This window comes from Equus przewalskii, chromosome 13, assembly GCF_037783145.1.
Source record: "Equus przewalskii isolate Varuska chromosome 13, EquPr2, whole genome shotgun sequence".
Lineage (NCBI taxonomy): Eukaryota > Metazoa > Chordata > Mammalia > Perissodactyla > Equidae > Equus > Equus przewalskii.
Window position 1 is genome coordinate 50331115 of NC_091843.1, and position 19850 is coordinate 50350964.

Below are 19850 nucleotides of genomic sequence, written 5' to 3' on the forward strand. Positions count from 1 at the left end.
AAATGATTAACATAAATTTAATGTAATTTAATTTAAATGATTTAAAAGCGATAGTCTCCTTTTAAAATGGGTTTGGGAGTTTAACTCTTCTGAAATAAACCAGTCAAGAGGCACTGACTGCATTAACTCTCCCTTGACTGCTTTCTTTTTACTCCTCCCCTGTTTCCTGCTTTATCAGGGAGTTATATATATTACTGAGGGATGAAAGAAAGCCATGCTGCAGGACTTTGCCCAAGGAGTGCCTGAATCACTGGGGACCTTGAAGAGGATGTTTTTAAGTACATAGTCCATGCGTTTTGAATCGTAAACATTTCCTTTGAGGAAGACCCTTGTTTTACTGGTGGGCACACCTAGATTGGCTCATTGACTGGCATTGTGGTTCCAAATGCTCAGCTAGAGCAATTTCAGAATGGCAGGGCCTTGCTTCTCCCAAGGGCAACAGAATGGTGATGAAAGGAGCTTCCACTCTATAATCAGCAATGAAATAAAACCTCAGCTCTCTTTCAAAGTTCTGATTCTGATCATGGTTGACTCATTCTCCCAGGACAGGAAATTTACTTTCTATACTTACTCGGTACTTGACTCCACTAAACAAAGACTGAAAGCCAAAATCAACTGGGAAACACAATATGTGAGTGGAGTATATTCCTCTGCCCTCTGCTGCTGGAATAAAGCCCCTCCAACTGGGCGCTTGCTCCCTTTCTAAGGCCCAGTTACAAGTCTGCCTGCTTCTCTTTGGGAGAAGAGTTGTGGTTTTCTTCTTCCTTGGTTTCGGCCCGTGCTAAAGGTGCTCCAGGACCATAATTTAAAAGGTCATGCAATTCAAAGCGAAGGCATGGGACTGCCGCGCAATGCATCCCCTGGCACCACGTACCGTGCAGAGTTACGCAGATGCTCTTCAATCAGCGGGTTAGAGGAAAGATTGATGCAGCTGCTGTACATCTCCTAAAGAGGTGCAATTAAGAGTCATCTGAAAACATGCAACAAGCTCAGCACATGCACAGGTCTCAATAAACAGGAGGCATGCAGGAGACAGAGGACAGAAGCTTCGTATACCCTTTAAGGAGCATGGAGAACTGCTGACATAATTCTTCTACTTCTGAATGAGAGAATCCATTCAGTTACTTGGAAAAGTTTTATTTGAACAATGTAACTTTGGACATATTTAACCCAAAGGATCTGGTGTTTGGGGCACAAGTGTGACTTTTCTGGCTGAAACAAATACATGATAAAGTCCTTTATAACAAAGACAATTCACGGTGGAAAAAATATATGATTAAAATTGGTGTTCAATTAATTAGAGAGATATTAACTAAAACTTGATTTTGGTGTCACGAAAAGAATTTGGACAGTTCTTAGACCTCACTCTAATGGGGTTTTACTTTATAGCAAATAATAAATTATGTAGGTTGTGACTCTCTAGATTGCACGATGGATATTCTAGGTCCTTCCATTTTCAGAGAGTTTCACATTTTGGCTGCTACACCATTTTTTGATGGCACGGCATGCACAGAACATGCAGGAAACATTGCTTAAAAAGGTGTTCATATCTCTTATTCACTGGACTTAAACCAGATTATAGTGCATGGTTTTCCAATAAAAGCAATTATAAAATGTAGTTCATGGCACACTCTGCCATCCCCTGTGTACTAGCAAGCACTTCAGACTGTTATAGCTTCCTGATCAACACTTAGGGGCCTGCCTCATAAAACGCCGATGTGGAGGTCCCTGTGGAGTATTCATTTCAAAGGTCATTCCAAAGTTGAGTAGTTAAGTCTTTAGAAATAGAGTTTCTATTTACGTGCTATTTAATTGGGCTTGAGAATAAGCTATCCAGTCACATGAGGAGAACAAACTCTTCCTGAGGCAGAATCAGTGCCAAGGAAGGGCCTGATTTCACACTGGTCAGTAGTCTAATCTCGTAGAAAGGCTTCCCAGTCTAGGATTCCTAATACTCCAGGATCAAATTATTTAGGGAAGTTTAGGGACCAGAAGATAATCTCCTGTGATTTATTCAATCTTTTTCTCTTAGAGTATTTTCCAAAGGAAGAGCAAAGGGTATGTACTCTAAAGTGACAGATCTCATTAGAAACACACGAATTTGGCTTTCCGTGCTTCCCTTTGGAATTTTTCTGGGGATTCCCTCAAGGTGGCAAAGATCATCAATCTGTAGTGTTAGGAACAACATAATTAATTCAAAAGAAAAAAATGGATATTCTCGAAAGAACACTCACTGCCTTATTCTTTCCTTTGCTAGCAGAGCTCGTGGGATTTCCCTTGGCATCTGCTGTCTTCCTTCCAAGTGAGGTTAAGGGCAATGTGGAGGTCTTCAGCTGGTTGGCTGCCTGATAGTTATTATTATTGTTTTGGTTGCCACTTAGTGTCTCCATAATGGATCGGAAGGTTCCAAAAGGCCTTTTCAGTTGATCCCCTGATTCACTACTTGTGGAGGTCCGCTGAAAGGTCCTGCCCTTATCTCTGTCTTTCTCTCCATTTAGTTCAAGGCTAGTTTGCTCCATCTGCACCACAGGCTCCTCAAAGGTAACTCTGAGTTTCAAGTTCTGAGATGTCCGGCGCTTGGAAGATGGAGACTTGAGGGCACTCTTGGGACTCGTGGCCACTTTCTGGGCAGCAGTGCTGTCAGGGCTGGGCTGAGTGGAGTCTCCAGATGGCTGGTTTGGGGGAGTAGTCCCTGAGCCTGGACAGTGGGATTCCAAGTCTGGTTCACTGCTCTCTGAGGTGGGAGATGGGCTATGGCCATCCAGAGATTTGGAGGCCTTGATACCAAATGGAAACCTGCGTCCTGATGCCAAGGTGTGTTTCTTTATCATCAAGTGTAGGCTTTCTGCGCTGTCCATACTCTCTACACTTTCCACAATGGGCTGTGGCCTGGGCCTTTCAGCCTTTCTCACAGGTGTGCTCTTGGGGTCTTCAGAGTTGTTGGAGTCTGTGTCGGACTCACTTAGTGACCGCTGCATCAGCTGCCTCAGCCTGGCTAACTTCAGTTCTCTCTTCTCCAGAGGAATCTTCTTTGAATTTCTAGAGGAAGCCTGAGCATCCTGGAATTCCAAGGACAGCTTTTCCTGGGCACAGACATTCTCTGAGATATCTTTTCCCAGTAACTGGCGTAGGATTTTATCAGAATCTTCATCTTTTGCTTTGGCCCTAGCCCGGCTGGATGCTGACACACTTCCAAGAACCTGAATCCCCTCTTGGACTCCTGGTTTGCTTTTGGCTAAAGACTCATCATCTGCATCTGGGGATTTCCACTGGGACTTTCTGGAAGCTGGAGAGGATGGTGAACTGAAAAGAGGATGAAGGACACATGAGATGATTTCCTATTGGGTTAAAATGACTCGGTCATAAGTCATTGTATGGCCTTTACTGCCACTAATCACTTAAAAGTCAGTAAGATTGGAATAAGAATAATCACTTAACGTCTATTCAAGCAGTTTCCAAATACTCCATAGTGGTAGCCATAACCAAAGTATAGTATGCCTCATACATTATTCTATGACTACTAAATTTGTCTATGGTTTACTGTTTAAATATCAATTTTGCACATATTTTCTCAACTAATCCCATCCTCAACAACCTTATGAACCTACTTATCCTTATTCCCATTTCATAGATGAATAAACAAAAGACTGAAAGAGTAAGTGACTTTTTTATAGTCATGGAATGAAGAAATGATAGCGCCACAGATAAACTCAGGTCTTCTGACTCTAAGTCCAGTGTCTTTTTCCTATGACATCTCATTTTTATTCCTCTTTATAAAAATAAAATGTTTTCTGTTGTAATATTCTTTAAAGAAATAAAAAGGAAGTCCCAAAGAAGGCTCAGAGATTAAAGATTCTTAATAACTCCAACCACTGATGCTCCTGGTATTACCTGGGTGAAGAAAGGAGTGACTTGCCCTCTGATTTCTGGGCTTCTAGAAGTTGTTGGAGCTGGTTCTGCAGTGTGACACGTTCCATTGTCTGTCTGGGAAAAAAGACCAAAACAGATGAGTTCTCTGATACATGGCTACTACTATAAATTAGTAGGTATCCGTTTTTTCATGCTAAGTTGCAATAAATCCAAAAGCTTGACTAATGTGCATAATCTTCATCCTTACAGTTCAGAAATTTTCCTCAGGATACGATCAAAAGTATCCAAAAGGATGTTTATTATTCACATTAGAGAAAACCTGTAAGTAACCTAAATGCTCATCAATAAGAATGAGTAAATAATTTATAATTATTTCTATGAAGGCAGTTATTAAAAATGGTAATATATTTGAATATTTATGACACAGAAGTTTCCCTAATATACATATATATGTGTGTATATATATATATATAGAGAGAGAGAGAGAGAGAGACAGAGAGAGATACACATACACCTCAAAGAAAAAAATCTTGAAGGATATACTCCAAAATGTTATTTACTCTTTCTAAATTGTTTGAAATTTTAAAGTAATTGTATTAATTTAGCAATCAGAAAAAACCAAAATGAAACAAAACAGGCAAACTATTTCCATGTTGGGTAAAAACAATTAAATAACTTGGTATTTTCCTATATAAAGGGAAAACAATATATGGCAACACTCAATTTACTCTGGGCATAAAAACATGTGTACCAGAATGTGCTTTAAAGTTAAGAAAATAGGTTAAAAGCCACAGGTTACAGAAAGTGAAATCTGCTTAGAAAACACATACTATCATAAAACTTGAAAAAAGTAAATCAAACTGATTCTGACTTTACAGGAAAAGGCAGTATTTCCCGAACTCTGTAGTATTAGTGTGGTGTCCCTCAGAGATGCCCATCACATCCTAATCCCTGGAGGGGTGAATATGTTACCTCACATGGCAAAGGGAATTAAGGTTCAGAGGGAATTAACATTGCCTATCAGCTGATGTCAAAAACAGGAAGGTGATCCTGGATACTGGGGTGGGTCCAATCTAATCACATGAATCTCTAATAGTGACGAGGAGGAGCATAGGAGGTCAGAGAGACAAGTGCGAGAAGGACTCCACCTGCTGCTGTTGGCTTTGAAGATGGAAGAAGGGGCTGTGAACCAAGGAATGCAATGGCCTCTAGGAGCTGGCCATGACCCTCAGCTGACCCCCAGCAAGAAAAACTCGGACCTCGGTCCTACAACTTCACGGAACTGATTCTGCAAATAACTCAAATGAGCAGGAAGCCGACTCTCATTCTACAGCCTCCAGAAAGGAACGTAGCCTGTGGAGCCTGATTTTAGTTTGGAGACAGCCATTCTGGCTTTCTGAACTGCAGAACTGTAAGATAAACTTGTATTGTTTTATGCCACTAAGTGTGTGATAATTCGTTACAGGAATAGAAAACGAATACAATTAGCATCAAAAATGGTAGCAGCTCTCACGAGCCAGGACATGGAACTAAATGAATGAGTTACAAGTGTTCTTAAAATGACTGCCGAATCTTCAATATTGGCTTGAAGAAGTCCAGTGTTCTCCTTGCCAAGTGTCACTGCATGTACTCAACAACTGTCGGCTGCCTAAGAATAATCTTGTGAGGTCGGATTCAGACAGTACTCTTCCATCAGCCCTAAGCACTCTCTTTGTTTTTCTCAGAAGTGATCAGTCTCAGTCCTAGCATTTCATCCCCAAGACAGAGGTCTGTGATCTCATCTTATTCTGCCAGACTCACCTATTGAAAGTTGAATTGTCTATAGCGGGAGACTGCACACTTTTTCAGGAGGGGTCAGATAGTAAATATTTTAGGCTTGTGAGCCATGCAGTCTCTGTCACAACTACTCAGCTCTGCTTATGTAGCATGAAATCAGCCCTGCAAAATATGTAAATGATAGTGTGTGGCTGTGTTCCAATAAACTTTATTTACAAAAACAGATGGTCGGCTGGATCTGGCCCATAGTCTATAGTTTGCTGACTCTGGTTTAAAGAAAGAATAAAAAGCAAAAATACAGAAGAGCATTCTACTTTTCCCACTTTGCAAGTTGGTATTGCATGTCAAATTTTTAAGAAAAATACTTAGTGAGGAGCTCAAATGGATGAAGAAAGATTATGCTCTGCTTTTAAGGGGTTTATTAGGTGTCAAAGTGAATTATGACACGATCGAGAAAACTATTTGAGGGCAATTGGGTTGACTGATGACTGAAATCCCACATATGAATGGAGGAAAAAAAGACTCTATTCTCCAGATTCTAAAGAAACCCTCAGAAGGGACTAATCGACTTTAATTACAATACATGAGCATGTGAAATAAGAATATATAAAACACATGAAAATATAAGAGCATATGCCTAGTGTATTAGTTTGCTAGGGCTGCTGTAACAAAGGGCCACAAAGTCGGTGCTCAAACAACAGAAATTTATTTTCTCAGTTCTGGAGGTTAGAAGTCCGAGGTCAAGGTGTTGGCAGGGTTGGTTCCTTCTGAGGGCTGTGAGGGAGAATCTGTTCCACGCTTCCCTCCTAGCATTTGGTGGTTTGTTGGCAATCTTTGGCGCTCTTTGACTTGTAGACATAGAACCCTGATCTCTGCCTTTCTGTTCACATGGTGTTCTCTCTCTGTGTGTCTGTCTCTGAGTCCAAATCTTCCCCTTTTATTAGGACACCAGTCATACTGGGTTAGGGCCAAGCCTAATGACCTCATTTTTACTTGATTACTTTGGTAAAAACCCTATCTCCAAATAAGGTCACATTCTGAGATACTAGAGGTTAGGACTCCAACATATTTTTTGGGGGGAGCACAATTCAACCCATAATGCCTAGGCTTGTAGACTAGGACTTCAACAGAACTGAAGGCTGTCATTTCTAAACAGTGACTATGTTTATTAACTATAAGGAGTTGGTCAAGGTATTCCAGTAAAATAAGGCACTCAAGACTATCTCCCACTCAGAATTTTAGACTGGAAAAACTCATGTTTTCCATTCTTCCTCCTGCACCTTTCTATGTTACTGGAGCCCTGGAGCATGAAAGGTACAGTGTACTGTGACAGTAGGAAGTGGATTTCTATGTTCATTTCTAGTTTTGCCAACCTTACTGAGGCACACAGTAAGTAAACGACTAGGGTCTACAATGTAACCTCTCATATTTTATCTGGTCATTGGCCTAACTGCAACTGTCTACAGCGTTCAGCTTTAGAGACAATGGAAGAACTGAAGTCTATTAGCATACATGTGTATTTTGTCTCAGGATCATCAACAGAGAGAGCAGCCAAGACGCTGACTTTGAACAGTTCACCAATAAAACAGCTATCATAGATCACGAAAGCTTCTCAGACTCCATGGTATGGAGACTGAGGAGAATGTTTTGTGATCTTTTCTCTAAGTATGAACCTTCAGAAAAAACTGTCTATTGGATCATTTTAAAGTTCCTCTTGATGCATATATCCATATGCTACCGGGGGGGTGGACATTGGTACAACATTTTTGGAAGGATATTGGGGAACATCTAACCACATTTTAAATACACGTGCCCTTTGTTCTAGCAATTCCCTTTCTAGGAACTTATTTTTAGAAATACCTATATATGTACATAAAGACACGTCTACAAGTATGTTTGCTGTGGAAAGAGAACTTACTGAGTTATGAATTTGTGTGCATTTTCCCTTCAATTCCATCCAGCCCTTCAAACTCACCTAGCTTACCTGCCCCAGGGGAGTTTTCTGCAACTGGGAGGAGGATGCTTGGAGGTACTCTCTTTAATTTTTAAGTTTTAAATTAAAAAAAAAATTTTCTAGTAAAAGCCTAAACTCATTAAAGAGAGTATTCTAGGTACTGCGAGGGGGAGGGCCAGAGGGGTGCAGAGACTGTGCCTCTAAGGCAAGAGCGAAAGTAGAGAGAGAAAGGAGGTTTCCCCAAGCTGGGAGAAGAGCCAAGGGTCCAAGGTCTTGTCATATGGTTGTGTGAATTACATTTACAATCAGTTAAGGCCTCCCACCCACCCTAGGTCTTTTTCCAAATGAGCGGTATGAGAAAAAAACCAATATTTTTAATAACTTAAAGACTTTGTATTTTTCCTCTAAAATTTAATGTTTAAGGTTTATCCTCCTAATCTGTTAACATTACTTGGAACACTGATTCCCATTTTTAGTGATCCCTCCCCACCATGGCAGTTGTAATTTGACTGGTATATTTTCCAAGGGCTGACCAGGGTCCCTTCAGCTGGACGTCAGCTCCTTAATCCTTCAACCCACTGGAGACTTACCTGATGGCCTCTCCGCTGGCCCCCTTTCTTCAAGCATATCATGACAACCTCCCAGAAATGCTTCCCTGACATCCAGCTCGGTAATGTGCACCAGTTTAATAACCTCATCAAGAAAAGAACTGACTTTCACTAGACATAGAGTGCTTTAAGCAACATCATGCTGACTGAGCACTATTTTAGATTCTGAGGATTCATGAATTGTCTGCTCAATTTTTACAATAAATTTGCTGGTGATGGTTACCAGGTTATCTGTATGTAATTTCCAAAATATTAATTTTTCTTTTGGAGAAAAGTGGAAAACTGGCCATCTCACTGGAAAAGCAGCCTTTTTCACTCTCTCGTGCTCTTTATGATTTACTAGAATATTAAGAACAGAAGTTCGGGGTGATGCCCGTGTCTGCTTTCCATGCCCTGCTATGTCATCTGGCCCTGAGATGTGAACACAGAGAGTGGCTCTCTCTCCTTGTCCACCAGGCTTAAATTCCCTGCTTAGGAAGCTTGCTTGGCCTTTTTTTGTTTAAATCTCATTTGCCTCTGCAGAGATGGCATCTCCAGCGTGAACTCCGGCCTTGAGGACTTGGGATGGAGGAATAAAAGAAGATGAGGAGGCTGCTAGGAATTCCCCAAACAACTGGTGTGAGGGGAGCTTACCAAAGCACTTGGCTGAAACCTCAGTACAACGATGACTTTGTTCTCATGGAACGAATATGCCACTTACTCCTTTAGCTGCTTGGTTAGCTTCACCACTTGAGAGGCCAGTGACATGCAGGTCTCCACCACCACCAGGTACCGGGAGCACAGGGTGTGCCCATGGCGCTCAGCACTCTGGGAGGGCTTTTCTCCCACGTGGTTCTGCATGGTGACATTTGCTCCATATTCAACCAAGGTCTGTCAGAAGATGCAGAGACGTGATTGTATCAAGAGCTCTCTCTAAATTTTACTTTTTAATGACTGCAACAGAAGGTTGAATGGAACTTTTCCTGTTATTCCTAACCCAGGTAGTAGAGCCAGGGGTGGGTGAGAGCCCATACGAAAGAGAGGCTCTGTGAGCTTTCAGCAGTCGGTATCAGACACTTCCCTTCAGGGCCTACAAAGACGTGGCAGAACCAGTCCAACTACTGACAATCCCACCCAGCCTCAGAAGGAGACTAGGAAGGGGAGGAGCCTGCTGCTGTCCTGAGGGAGCAGTGTCTGGGTGAGATGCTTTGTTTCTTTCCGTGGGGGGTTTATAAAGTTGGGGGTGCCTGTAAGAAGGGGAGAGTGGAATTTTGTTTACCTGTTTCTATCTGCTTGGACAGCACACTTGATCTCTTGCTGAGCCTACCCAATCAGGAATAAAAGAACTGGAGAGAAATGACATGGCAGAGGCTGTGAAGCAGCCCACACTCCCACCATGTATCATGGCAAGGATATAACCTGTGGATTGAGCAGACGTTGTCGAAGGGAGCTGGGGGTGAGCTTGTTATCACCCTACTAAAATGGAGAGGGTTCTGCAGCAGCAGGAGGTAGTGTGGTGCAACACAGGTGGAGGGAACTGTATGGGGGAGGAGGGCATAAGGTTGGGGACAGATCTCCCACATCAGGTATCAGTGGGGAGGCTCCAGATGGTCCTCTGAAGACTCCACCCACCACACCCACCAAAGAGTCAGCATCTGAAGGCTGCCACAGAAGGCACCAGCGGCAAACCATAGGGAGCCAAAGAAGCAATTGTAACTTGCAGGGAGAGTGCCATGACCTTTCCCAATTAAGCAAAGAGACAGTTGATTACTTTCTCCGGGACCTCCTCTTTGTCCCCAACGTTGGAGCCCAGAAGAAAGAGGAGAATAGGTGCTAACATGATGTATAAAAAGATGATTATGCCTCACTCTGCATGCTGAGTCCCTTAAATCCTGAGTCTAACCTGGGTTGAGGAGGAGAATGCTTTGAATCAGAAATAAGAACTGAGATTTTAAACTGGTTTGGAGTAAATGTTAACAGTCAAAAACAAGCAGCAAGTTATGGGATCTGGCCAAAATATCATTAATAGAGGAGAGAGAGAGATTTGATGGAGCATGGCTGACCCATCATTAATTAAAAAATAATCAAAACTCTTTTGTATTTATGCTGTAATGACATTAGATTCCACAAAAAGGTCTTACATCAATATTAATCAACTGTCACAATCTGACATATTCTTTGACACTCTCAAGATGCGAATGTAGACCTCTGGATTTATTTTAGTAAGAGGTAATATGTTTTCCATAAGCAATACTTGTAATTTTTAAATTCCTAGACTATTTAGACGCAGAGGTCATTAACAAGCTTCATTTTCCTTTTGGTTTATGATCACTCACCATGAAAGGTCAATCTGCCATAAAGCCATTGCCACCCCCCTCACAAGAGTGTCACAGAGCCCACCTCAGCCTCTAGCTCTCCAAGAGACTCAGTGTACACACATTGTTATTGCTCCCCTGACTCTGGCCTCTGCACTTTTCTTTCCAATGTTTTCCATACTCAGTCCCCTCCTCACCTCATAAAGGCCCTTGCTACCCCGCCTTCTACTTGCAGTCTCTTTGTATCTTTTTTTTTTCAATCTCACACCCAGTGGATAGACCCGCTTCCAAGATTATCCAAGTTTCCACATCCATGGATCTAGTGCCAAAAATATCATTTGTGTTAAGTGGAGTGATGAGTGCTCTGAAAGGACAGATCACCTCTCTTCATATATTAAAAAGAAAAATAACAGAAATCTCAAACAGAATTAGGGGTATCAGCTGGTTTTCTTTGGCTTTCAGTCATTTATTAGCTAACAAAAAAAAGTTTATTTCAAGACTTAGATATAGAGTGTTTTGTTAAACGGAAAAATGAAGTTTTCAGCTTTTATTCAATTATTTTTCCTCCACAAAAAATAATTCTATTCCTTTCATCTTTCTGTAGATCCTGGTAATAATTCAATTTTCTCTCTTTTCTATAGTCTCCAATTTCTCATTGCTCCTTTTACAGCTTGGTGCCCTAAATTAGAAGACGCATGCTTTGCCAACAGTAGTGGGGAAACTTTCAGACATTTGGAATCTTTCCTGTCAACTGAGCTCTCCTGAGAGCAGTTGTATGCGAGTAGACACTGTAGAGAGCTTTCTGCTATTACCTCTGCTTTTTGGTTTTGTTAATTTCTTGCCTTTACTTTCACAGCTTTTCTATATATTATCCTGTCATTTCTTGAGTCTCCTCTACCTGCCTGAGCAACTGGTCTCACTTGCTCCAGCTTCTCTTTCAGATGGTCTACCTAGCACATAGTAGGATGTCGGTAAGTACTTAAATAAATGAGCACGTTGAGTTTGCAATAAAAGAAACAACATATAATAAAGCAAAAATGAGTGCTGCTTCCCTAGAGTTGTTATATACACATAACGTATTTTGAACTTTATGAACTTGGTGAGATAAAAGCACTTTCTCTAATCATGGCCTTCAGCCATATGTTATCAATGACCCTTTCCCACATCTCAGGCAGATGTGGGAATAAATCCAAAGATGTTGGGTCATTTTCAATGATCAGAATGGTGCGATTGGTCTGATTCTGGTAATTACGATTTCTGTTCATAAATTAAATTCCAGGCCAAATCTAAACCTTGTTTCCAGTTCAAAGCCTGTCCTCTCCTCACACTGTCACTCCTCTTTTATCTGCTCTTCCTCCTTCTCTTTGGCTAGCCTCTCTCTTTGCTTTGTGACGAGGGTTTCAAAATTTTTCTAGGTGAAAAGGTCTATCCAATCTTTACATTCACATGTGCCCCAAACTTCTGGGGCCCCTCACTGTGCTCTCCCACCCCGTGCTGTTATGACGGCGGCAATGGCTTTGGCTCAGCCTCACAAAGCTCTGTCTTCAGCTGAGGGATGAGATGCAGACTCTTCTTGTAGGAATGAACCCCACGTACTCTAGGTAGCCCCCTTGGAGTGCCCCCTCAGGTGGCTTGGGGCAAGGGAAAGAACCTCCCTCCCCTCTCCTGGGCTCTGCTTTCCAACCTTTTTACATCATTGCACACATAGAACTTGATAATATTTGTAAGGCATGTTGGGCTAAAAGGATGAGGCCGCCTGAGGCTGGTGGGTGGAGTGGCTGGCCAACCAAGGCCCTGCCCAACCTGCCCAAGGGCTGAAGGGATCAATATCTAAGGCCTCCATGTAATCAATTGTGAGCATTTTCAATGCATTAGAGAAGCTCAGCCTTCCTATAGAGAAAGGAAGAAACCCACAGTACTCTCTCTCTAGCCTACTATGCCCTACTCCGAAGACTTCTTCTAATCCATTCTTGAAAAATCTGTCCTGTTTTTCATACACCTGGAATGAGAAGCATGCTAATGATAGCAAGAATCGTCTTCCATTTGAGAAACTGAGAGATGTCAGTCTGGTGGTTTCCTGCTGTCTGGAGAACATGGGGGTACTTAATATCTATTGTTCTCAGCATTGGGATCTTAGAGTAATGCTGAGAAAGCAGGAATAGGCCCTTTCAACACCCTGTGACATTCAAGGAAAAACTTGTAGGGCTATTTATGCCTCTGTCTGTGTGGATTTCTGGAAATGCAAATATACTAATATAATTCCTTATTGTCTACCATAATAAAAAAAGCTGATTTAATTCAGACATTCTCCCAGTGAACAAAATTTCCATTTTTTTTGTTTTATTACTTAATAAACTCATTTCTCTCTTCAAAGAAGCAAGGCTTGTATACCTGTATGCACCCGAGGTAGCCATGCTGTGAGGCTACGTGAACAGCGCTGTTGCCATCCTGGTCCACTTCATCCAGCGAGATGCCCTGTTCTTGCATAAACTGAAGAAGCCACAGAAGAATCTTTTCCTATAAACACAAAGACAGTTAAAGTTAATGGAATATCATGTAGAGAAGTCTAACGTAAAGACAGAGGAAAACAAAACTCCAACATTTCAGCTTAGATGTAACCAAGCTTACCACATCAAGAGAAAATTCCCATTCAGCATGAACTGAAAATCCATGAATCTCAGACTGAAGCCAATGAAAGAGGAACACTCAGAGCATTTTAAGGGCAGGAAGTTACCTCAGAAATGCTCTTATTACTTACGTATTCTATAGATGAAAATTGACTCACCGAAAGTTTGAGTACCTCCTCAAAGTCACACAGCTAGACAGATCCTGAGTTAGAACCAGAATCCAAGTCTTTTGATTCCAAGGCAATGTTTTTGCTACTTTGTTACACTGTCTGTAGGCTTCAGGAATGTTATAACACCTCGCACTATTGGGATAAATTAGCTTCTACTTTTAAGTTTGTAATGTTTCAGTCATGCCATCCTAATTCCACAACTCCTGCAATCAACAGGCTTATAAAAAGAGGCATCACCTTAAGTTACCAAATATAAGATAATGTCACTGAAATAAAACCAGGACCTTCTTGATTTTTCTGACCAAATGGGGGTGGTGTTTTAAAGGTAAAGCTTTCTCTTCTCCCGTGTTAGAGGGAGGGCACCCAAAGTTCTGAACATAATCTTCCAAAAGCAAAGACCCAGAGCATTCACTGTGTGTTGTCATAATCTGTTCACATTTTACCCACTGAGTCTTTTGTGGTATTTTCATGTTATGTTTGGCCCCTGGAGAAGGCAGGGGGATGGGATTTCACTGTTTTAAAATAGAAGAATTAAATATAATGTTAAAAAAATATGAGAGTGGTAAAAACAACAGCATGAAGTTTAGTGGGTGGAATTTGACATTTAAAAAGAAGATCATGCGTTTGAAATAGGGTTGAACCTCTTCTTAGCCTTTTAAAGGATTTTTTTCCAGTTATTTGCTCGGACTGGTCATGAACTTTTATACTTTTCTGGATTAAATTTGCCTTCACCTTCTTAACATGCCAACTAATCTGCTAAAGGAATGTTGGATGAAAACAGCCAACTCCTTTAATGTTTCACTGCTCATATAGGGAACAGGGCACTGTTTATGGAGGCATCTGTGACATCAGGGACAGACTGAACATTTGCTCCACACTTTTTCCACATGAGCAAGCAGGGATTAAGACCCCAAAAGAGTAAGAAGGGGAAAATGTAATTGATGCGCACAATTTATGGAGAATACACCAAGGGAAAGCAGAGTGAGTGTGAGCTGCAAAAGCAGACAGACTTTGGAGAAGTGAAACGCACAACACCCTCGGAGAATGAGGTGGAGCAGAGCCTGGCAGCCAGGGCTGGGAGTTAGAATCTGTGTAAGGAGATGCTGATGAGCTTAATCCTCTTCTCCAGAGGCAAACTTGGAGAAAGTTGGGGCTATTTGGACCACAGCAGGTGATGTTTCATATCCTTAAGATACAACAACTTCTTTGTTTTTCCTAGTTAGGTAGGGGAAAAAACTGAATTACTTTTATTTGGAGACAGATGATTACACCATGTGATCTCCACTCCTTAAAAGATCTGGGAGAGGAGATGTATCTCAGGACAAAGAACATAACAAACTGGTTTAAAGTCAATGGCAACGACACTGAAACATCAAGAGGGCAGGTTGCTGTGCCTCTACCAGCGACAAGAACAACCCTGCCATCTTCAGTGGGTCATTCTCAAGCTTGTGGTGACTTGGCTTGATCCATGATATTAAATCATGGAAACTTAAAATTGCAGAGTGGGAGACATTTTAGGGAATCATCCAATTTAAACACCCATATTTTACAAATCAGAAAACTGAAGAAGGCAACTGTATATTCTCTGATATTCTAGCAGTTTCTTTCTTCCGCAAGTAAAGTTCAGAGGAGTTTAAGAGATTTAGAAATATTTTCTATGTACCTTCTTGTCAGGCATATTTTCATATTTTTCAGATCTAATTAAATATTATAGTGGATATGTCTACTACACATGTGCAGAAAACGCCTTTTACTATAATTCACAGTGTTTTGACTTTTAGTAATGGCATTGTAGGAAATGGAATACTGAGTTTCATAAGACTGACAATTTTCCCCTTGTAGAGTTCTGGGGAAGAATCTAGAGACCTGGACTTTGCAGGGGCTTGGTAATCTGGGAGAGCAGGACAAGGTCTGTGTGTGACAGGAGTTGCCTTGGCTCCTGATCGCTCTCCAAGTCAGGTTAAGTCCACATTGTTTAAGTGACCTGTCTTCTTTTCCTCTGATGGCATGGATAACTCTTTCTTCCTTCCAATTAAAGACCTTACCCAATTCAATATGCAAGACTTACATAAAGAACCTTTATTCTATTGCTCAGAACAAGACAGGTCTTTGCCCAGCGCCTCAAATTCAGTTTTGTGTTCTGCAGTGGACACTTTACTTTAATAAGAAGCTATGCAACTAGCCTGTCCACTGAGATATATGGAAACAAAAATCTCCCCTATGAGATTGTGCAGAGAAGAACTACCAAAAGGGACTGGCTGACTATACACCTGGTCTAATAACCAACATTTAGGATTTCTGAAATAGACATGGAGATGGCTAGAATGCCCTGGTTTTGGTAAAAGCATATTTAGCATCCACTCTCAGAGAAATGCTGCTTTCTGCTCTGATTCTGGAGAACATGCCAGGAGAGATCACTGTCCAATTTAAACAGTGACTTGAAAAATATCTAGTAAGGAGAACAGATAAATGAAGCTATTTTCTCCAACTAAAAAGGCACTTACAAATGCATATGTTTATTATATATGCAACGGTGTCCACCTCCCCTCTTAGACATTTAGTGCACTCTCTCTCTCAGTGTGATTGTGTGTTTGTGTTTGCGTGTGTGTGTGTGTGTGTGTCAGGGAGGAGATGTTAAAGGAAGAATGTAACTTCAGATGTTCATTTTCCCATAAATATTGCTTTCAGAAAATATCCAATTCAGTCATATGGATGGAGAGGCTCTTCCGTATTATTTCTGTTTCCCAGAATGCCTCTCTAACTCACATTCCATCCATCCACTCACACAGTCATCTATCCATTCAGCTTTCATCTATTGACTGAAAACTTCCTTCATATCCCAGTTTCCTCTTCCGAGGATTTTCTGCTCTTTTGGTAACCTGTTTTAATGGTCTATGTTGTGTGTTCTTAAGGCAATCTAATTTGTTTAAAGAGGCAATTAATACATACAATTTATGAGATTTGCTGGATGAAGTATAAGAAAAAATGTAATTGAAAAGTATGCAACAGATTTATGACTGGTATCAGTAAAATCTCTACAACCATAAGTTCCAAAGGAGGCAGCTTTGTCTGCCATCACAGATCATCAAATCTAACACGCTATCAGTTGTAAGATCCATTCCATTTTTTGAGATATTAAAATATTAAAAATGGTCAGCAATAATTTCATAACGTCATTTATTGTACAATAAATGTAGAATCCAGAGATAGTAAAATGTGAAAAAAAAGTACATCTAAGAATTGATTAAATAGGTTAAGGCCTAAATAATTCTTTGCCAGGTTTCTCTTATACTTTACTTATAGTGAAGTAAAAAAACTAAATAATATTGATAGCAGTAAAAAATAATAAATTGGAAGATATACAACAATTATAAAAGCAAACATTTATCTAGTGTCTACTATGTGTCAGCAACAGGCAACACCTCATGTGGCTTTTCTCATTTAGTCCTCCGAACAACCCTGTGAGGAAGGTCCCATTATCTCCATTTTAAAGATGAGGTCCAGGGAGACCTTTTCTTTTTTAAAAAAATAAACGTATCCAAAGCCACTGAGTTGGTAAGCGGTAGGGCCAGGATTTAAACCCAGACAGCCTCACTCAGGAGCCAGTGTTCTCCATGACTCTGTTTTCTAAGTATGAATATCCACAACTGTACAATGCCCCGTGACCCCTGCCTCTGTAAAGGACACGCTCTTCTTGCACCCTTTGGGTCACAGAAATCACAGTTAACTGCTCATTAGTCTGTGGGTTTGTGGAGCTTTGTTGGTTATGCTTTTTCAAAGATCAGTCCTTAGAGAGCAGATGCATGCTCAATGCTAATCAAAGATTTTTCTATTTGCGGCACTTTCAGTGTTGTTTACTAAATTCTATCCCATGACAGTGAAACAATATAGTCCATAGAATAGTTCCCCTTTTTAAAGTCAACTGTGGAAAAACAATAACATGCAACCTGTGGAAGCATCCCCCTTACCAGCATGCCTATCGCTGTGCATGACCATTGGTAAGAATTGTTGAGCATTTTCTCTTTTCAAAAAGTGCCTTTTTTTTTTTTTTTTTTGGTCTGTATCAGGGTAGATATTTAAAATGGGGAATGAACAAGACAGTGTAGGCAAAGGTACTCTTGGTAAATGCTCAATGCTATGATGGAGGTTGTTTTTGTAGCAGAATCTCCTGACCAAAAGTCACATGAAGGATTCATAAACAAAATGGTCCTAGGTTTGAAGCTGAAAGTAACACAGAGCCCACTGAGCCAATGACCAAGGCAGAACAGGCCGAAGCCCCCAAGCAGCCGAGGCCAAGAGCTTTGCTGGAAGCATGGACAAGACCGTTTGAACCTTCAAGCTCGAATAAAACAGGCCAAGTTACACAGGCGGTAGCTTTGGCTTGAGACAATTCTGTCTCAATTGTTTCACCAGCAACAACTCTCTCAAGGGACAGCAAAGCAAGCCTATCGGAGGACACTTTCTGCTTCTTCCTTGAGTCTCCCCAGGGCTTTCCCCTTCACGCTCCCTCTGGCTAGTTCTGCTAGGTATGATCAGGCAATGAAATAATTGCACCCTCTGAGACTTCATGTGTCAAGATGAGGAAAATCAATTCTTTTCACCCAAAGATCTGTCACTCCAGGAGACCACTAAAAACTGCTGGCTACTCTGTGGTACTGGAGTCTTTAAAGGTAATTTTTACAGGAAAAAGGATACAAGTAGGGAGTCAAATGGAGCCTATTCTTTAAGAATCTATATGAGGGGCAGAGTGCAACTAAAATAAACCAAGAGAGGAATTTTCCACTGTACTATCATTTCCAGAAGTATTTACTGAAGAAACAAAACCAGAACACACTCAAGTGCCTGCTTGATGTAGAAAAACTTGCATGTGCTGAATCCATTAGAAAACTGTTCAATAACAGTCTTCCTTGTGAAAATATTAGCCTTGTAATGGTTCCAAGTTCAGCATCTCCACAGGTTATCTGTTACATAAGTGGCTGTAGCGGATGTAGGATGGCTGGACAGAATTCGCAGTTCTAATGGGCTTCTCCATTTTCCACTTGGGTAGGAATGCTCTCCTAAGGGCAGTGCTGGACTACTCTGCTCAAAGCTGTACTTCAGGTCATGAAAAATGCTTATCAGCTTGAAACAACAATCTGAAGACTGATACTAGCATGAAACAAATGTTTGACACAGCTCCTCACATAGGTCACTCATTTCCATATTTTTCTCTAGTCCAGCCAAGTAAGCCACACTATCACCCAACCAGTCCTAGAAAGGGAATTTTCTTTTGTTCTGTCCTAATAGCTTCAAAATTATGAGAAACCTGCTGTGATAGTTGAATAAAGAAACTGGCACATATAAGCAACATTTCCCAAGACAAAGAATGCCGGATGCCCAGTTATTTACTTAGAGTCTCAGAACAGCAATGCAATCCATTCCTCCTTTTCTTTGGCAAGCTCTAGCAAAAGCGCAGGCAGCCTTTCCATGGATATCTAAAATTCCTCATTAGACTTTATATAAGCAAATGAAATCAGAGACATGAAACAATTATTCAGACAACTTGAGAATAAAATTCCATTTTATACTGAAAATGATTTATGAAAGTCATCAAATGATTAAATTCCTTTGGTCATTTGAAAATTCTATTCTCTCCTTTGCTAGGATAAGCAAAAAGGAGCATCCTCTGCAAATCCTGATTAACTATTATGGTTGTTTGTGGGCCACCATGGCTGAGGCTCATAAGTACAATGCACAAATAAAACGGAGTAATCTTTTCAAAGACAGTGGCTTTTACAAATTTTAAATGTTCTTCCCGTTCCTTTCTTCATTTCACAAATTTAGTATAGGTATTCACTTCTTCAATGAGCTGTTAAGGTACTCTACATATCACAATGTGTTAGATAAAATTGTACAAAGTCGTCTTCAGCTATATGAATGCCACTGTAAACAAGCTATACAAATTATCTACTCAGATAGAGACCAAACAGAATCTGGCCTTGAAGTCAGAGGACCTGAGTTGAGATCCAGCCTTTGCTCTTACTGGCCATTAGACAATGTGCAAGTCACTTAACTTTCTTCAGTCTCCTCATCTATAGAATGAGGATAAAAACAACAGGATCTAATAAGGTTGCTTTAAGGAACAAGTCAGATGATGTACACAAAATCCAATGGCATGGTGGTTGGCACATGTAGAAAACAGCATATATTAATATATATATTAATCGAAGTTACCACTGTACAAAAAAACTATCACCTAACATGACTCCTGCTAAAGAACCACTGTGGTAATATTCTCCAACTCTATTTTTTGAACTTGAGATTGTCATGCTTGAAAAAGCATAATCTCTTGTTGACAATACCACAATTTACTGCCACTGGGAAAGTTTATGAAGCCAAAGGGGATACGGTTATATGCATGAGAAGCAATTTTCTTTGCCACAAACAAATTTTAATATAGTGCTGACTTTATTTTTTTTCAGACTGAGATTGGCATTTTGTGGTTTCAATTTTTTTTAAAGATAATTTATACTCATCCCCCTCAAAGGGAGTTAGTGATGAGTTTTTTACTC

The 19850-nt window shown here is 40.7% G+C and overlaps 1 protein-coding gene across 16 annotated transcripts in view; it reads right to left on the reverse strand.

The window, feature by feature from the left end:
• The window catches only part of SNCAIP (synuclein alpha interacting protein), a 138396-nt gene that overhangs the window by 9959 nt on the left and 108587 nt on the right, over positions 1–19850 (reverse strand). For 10 of the 16 annotated variants that reach the window (XM_070569447.1, XM_070569444.1, XM_008530620.2 and 7 more), the window contains 5 exons: positions 12894–13019; positions 8909–9078; positions 3892–3984; positions 2235–3303; positions 875–945 (listed from right to left, as the gene is read on the reverse strand). In XM_070569447.1, coding sequence (XP_070425548.1) covers positions 875–945; positions 2235–3303; positions 3892–3984; positions 8909–9078; positions 12894–13019 — 1529 coding nt within the window. The remainder of the gene's footprint in view (positions 1–874; positions 946–2234; positions 3304–3891; positions 3985–8908; positions 9079–12893; positions 13020–19850) is intronic. The other 6 variants (XM_070569452.1, XM_070569450.1, XM_070569449.1 and 3 more) reach the window with 1 other exon arrangement.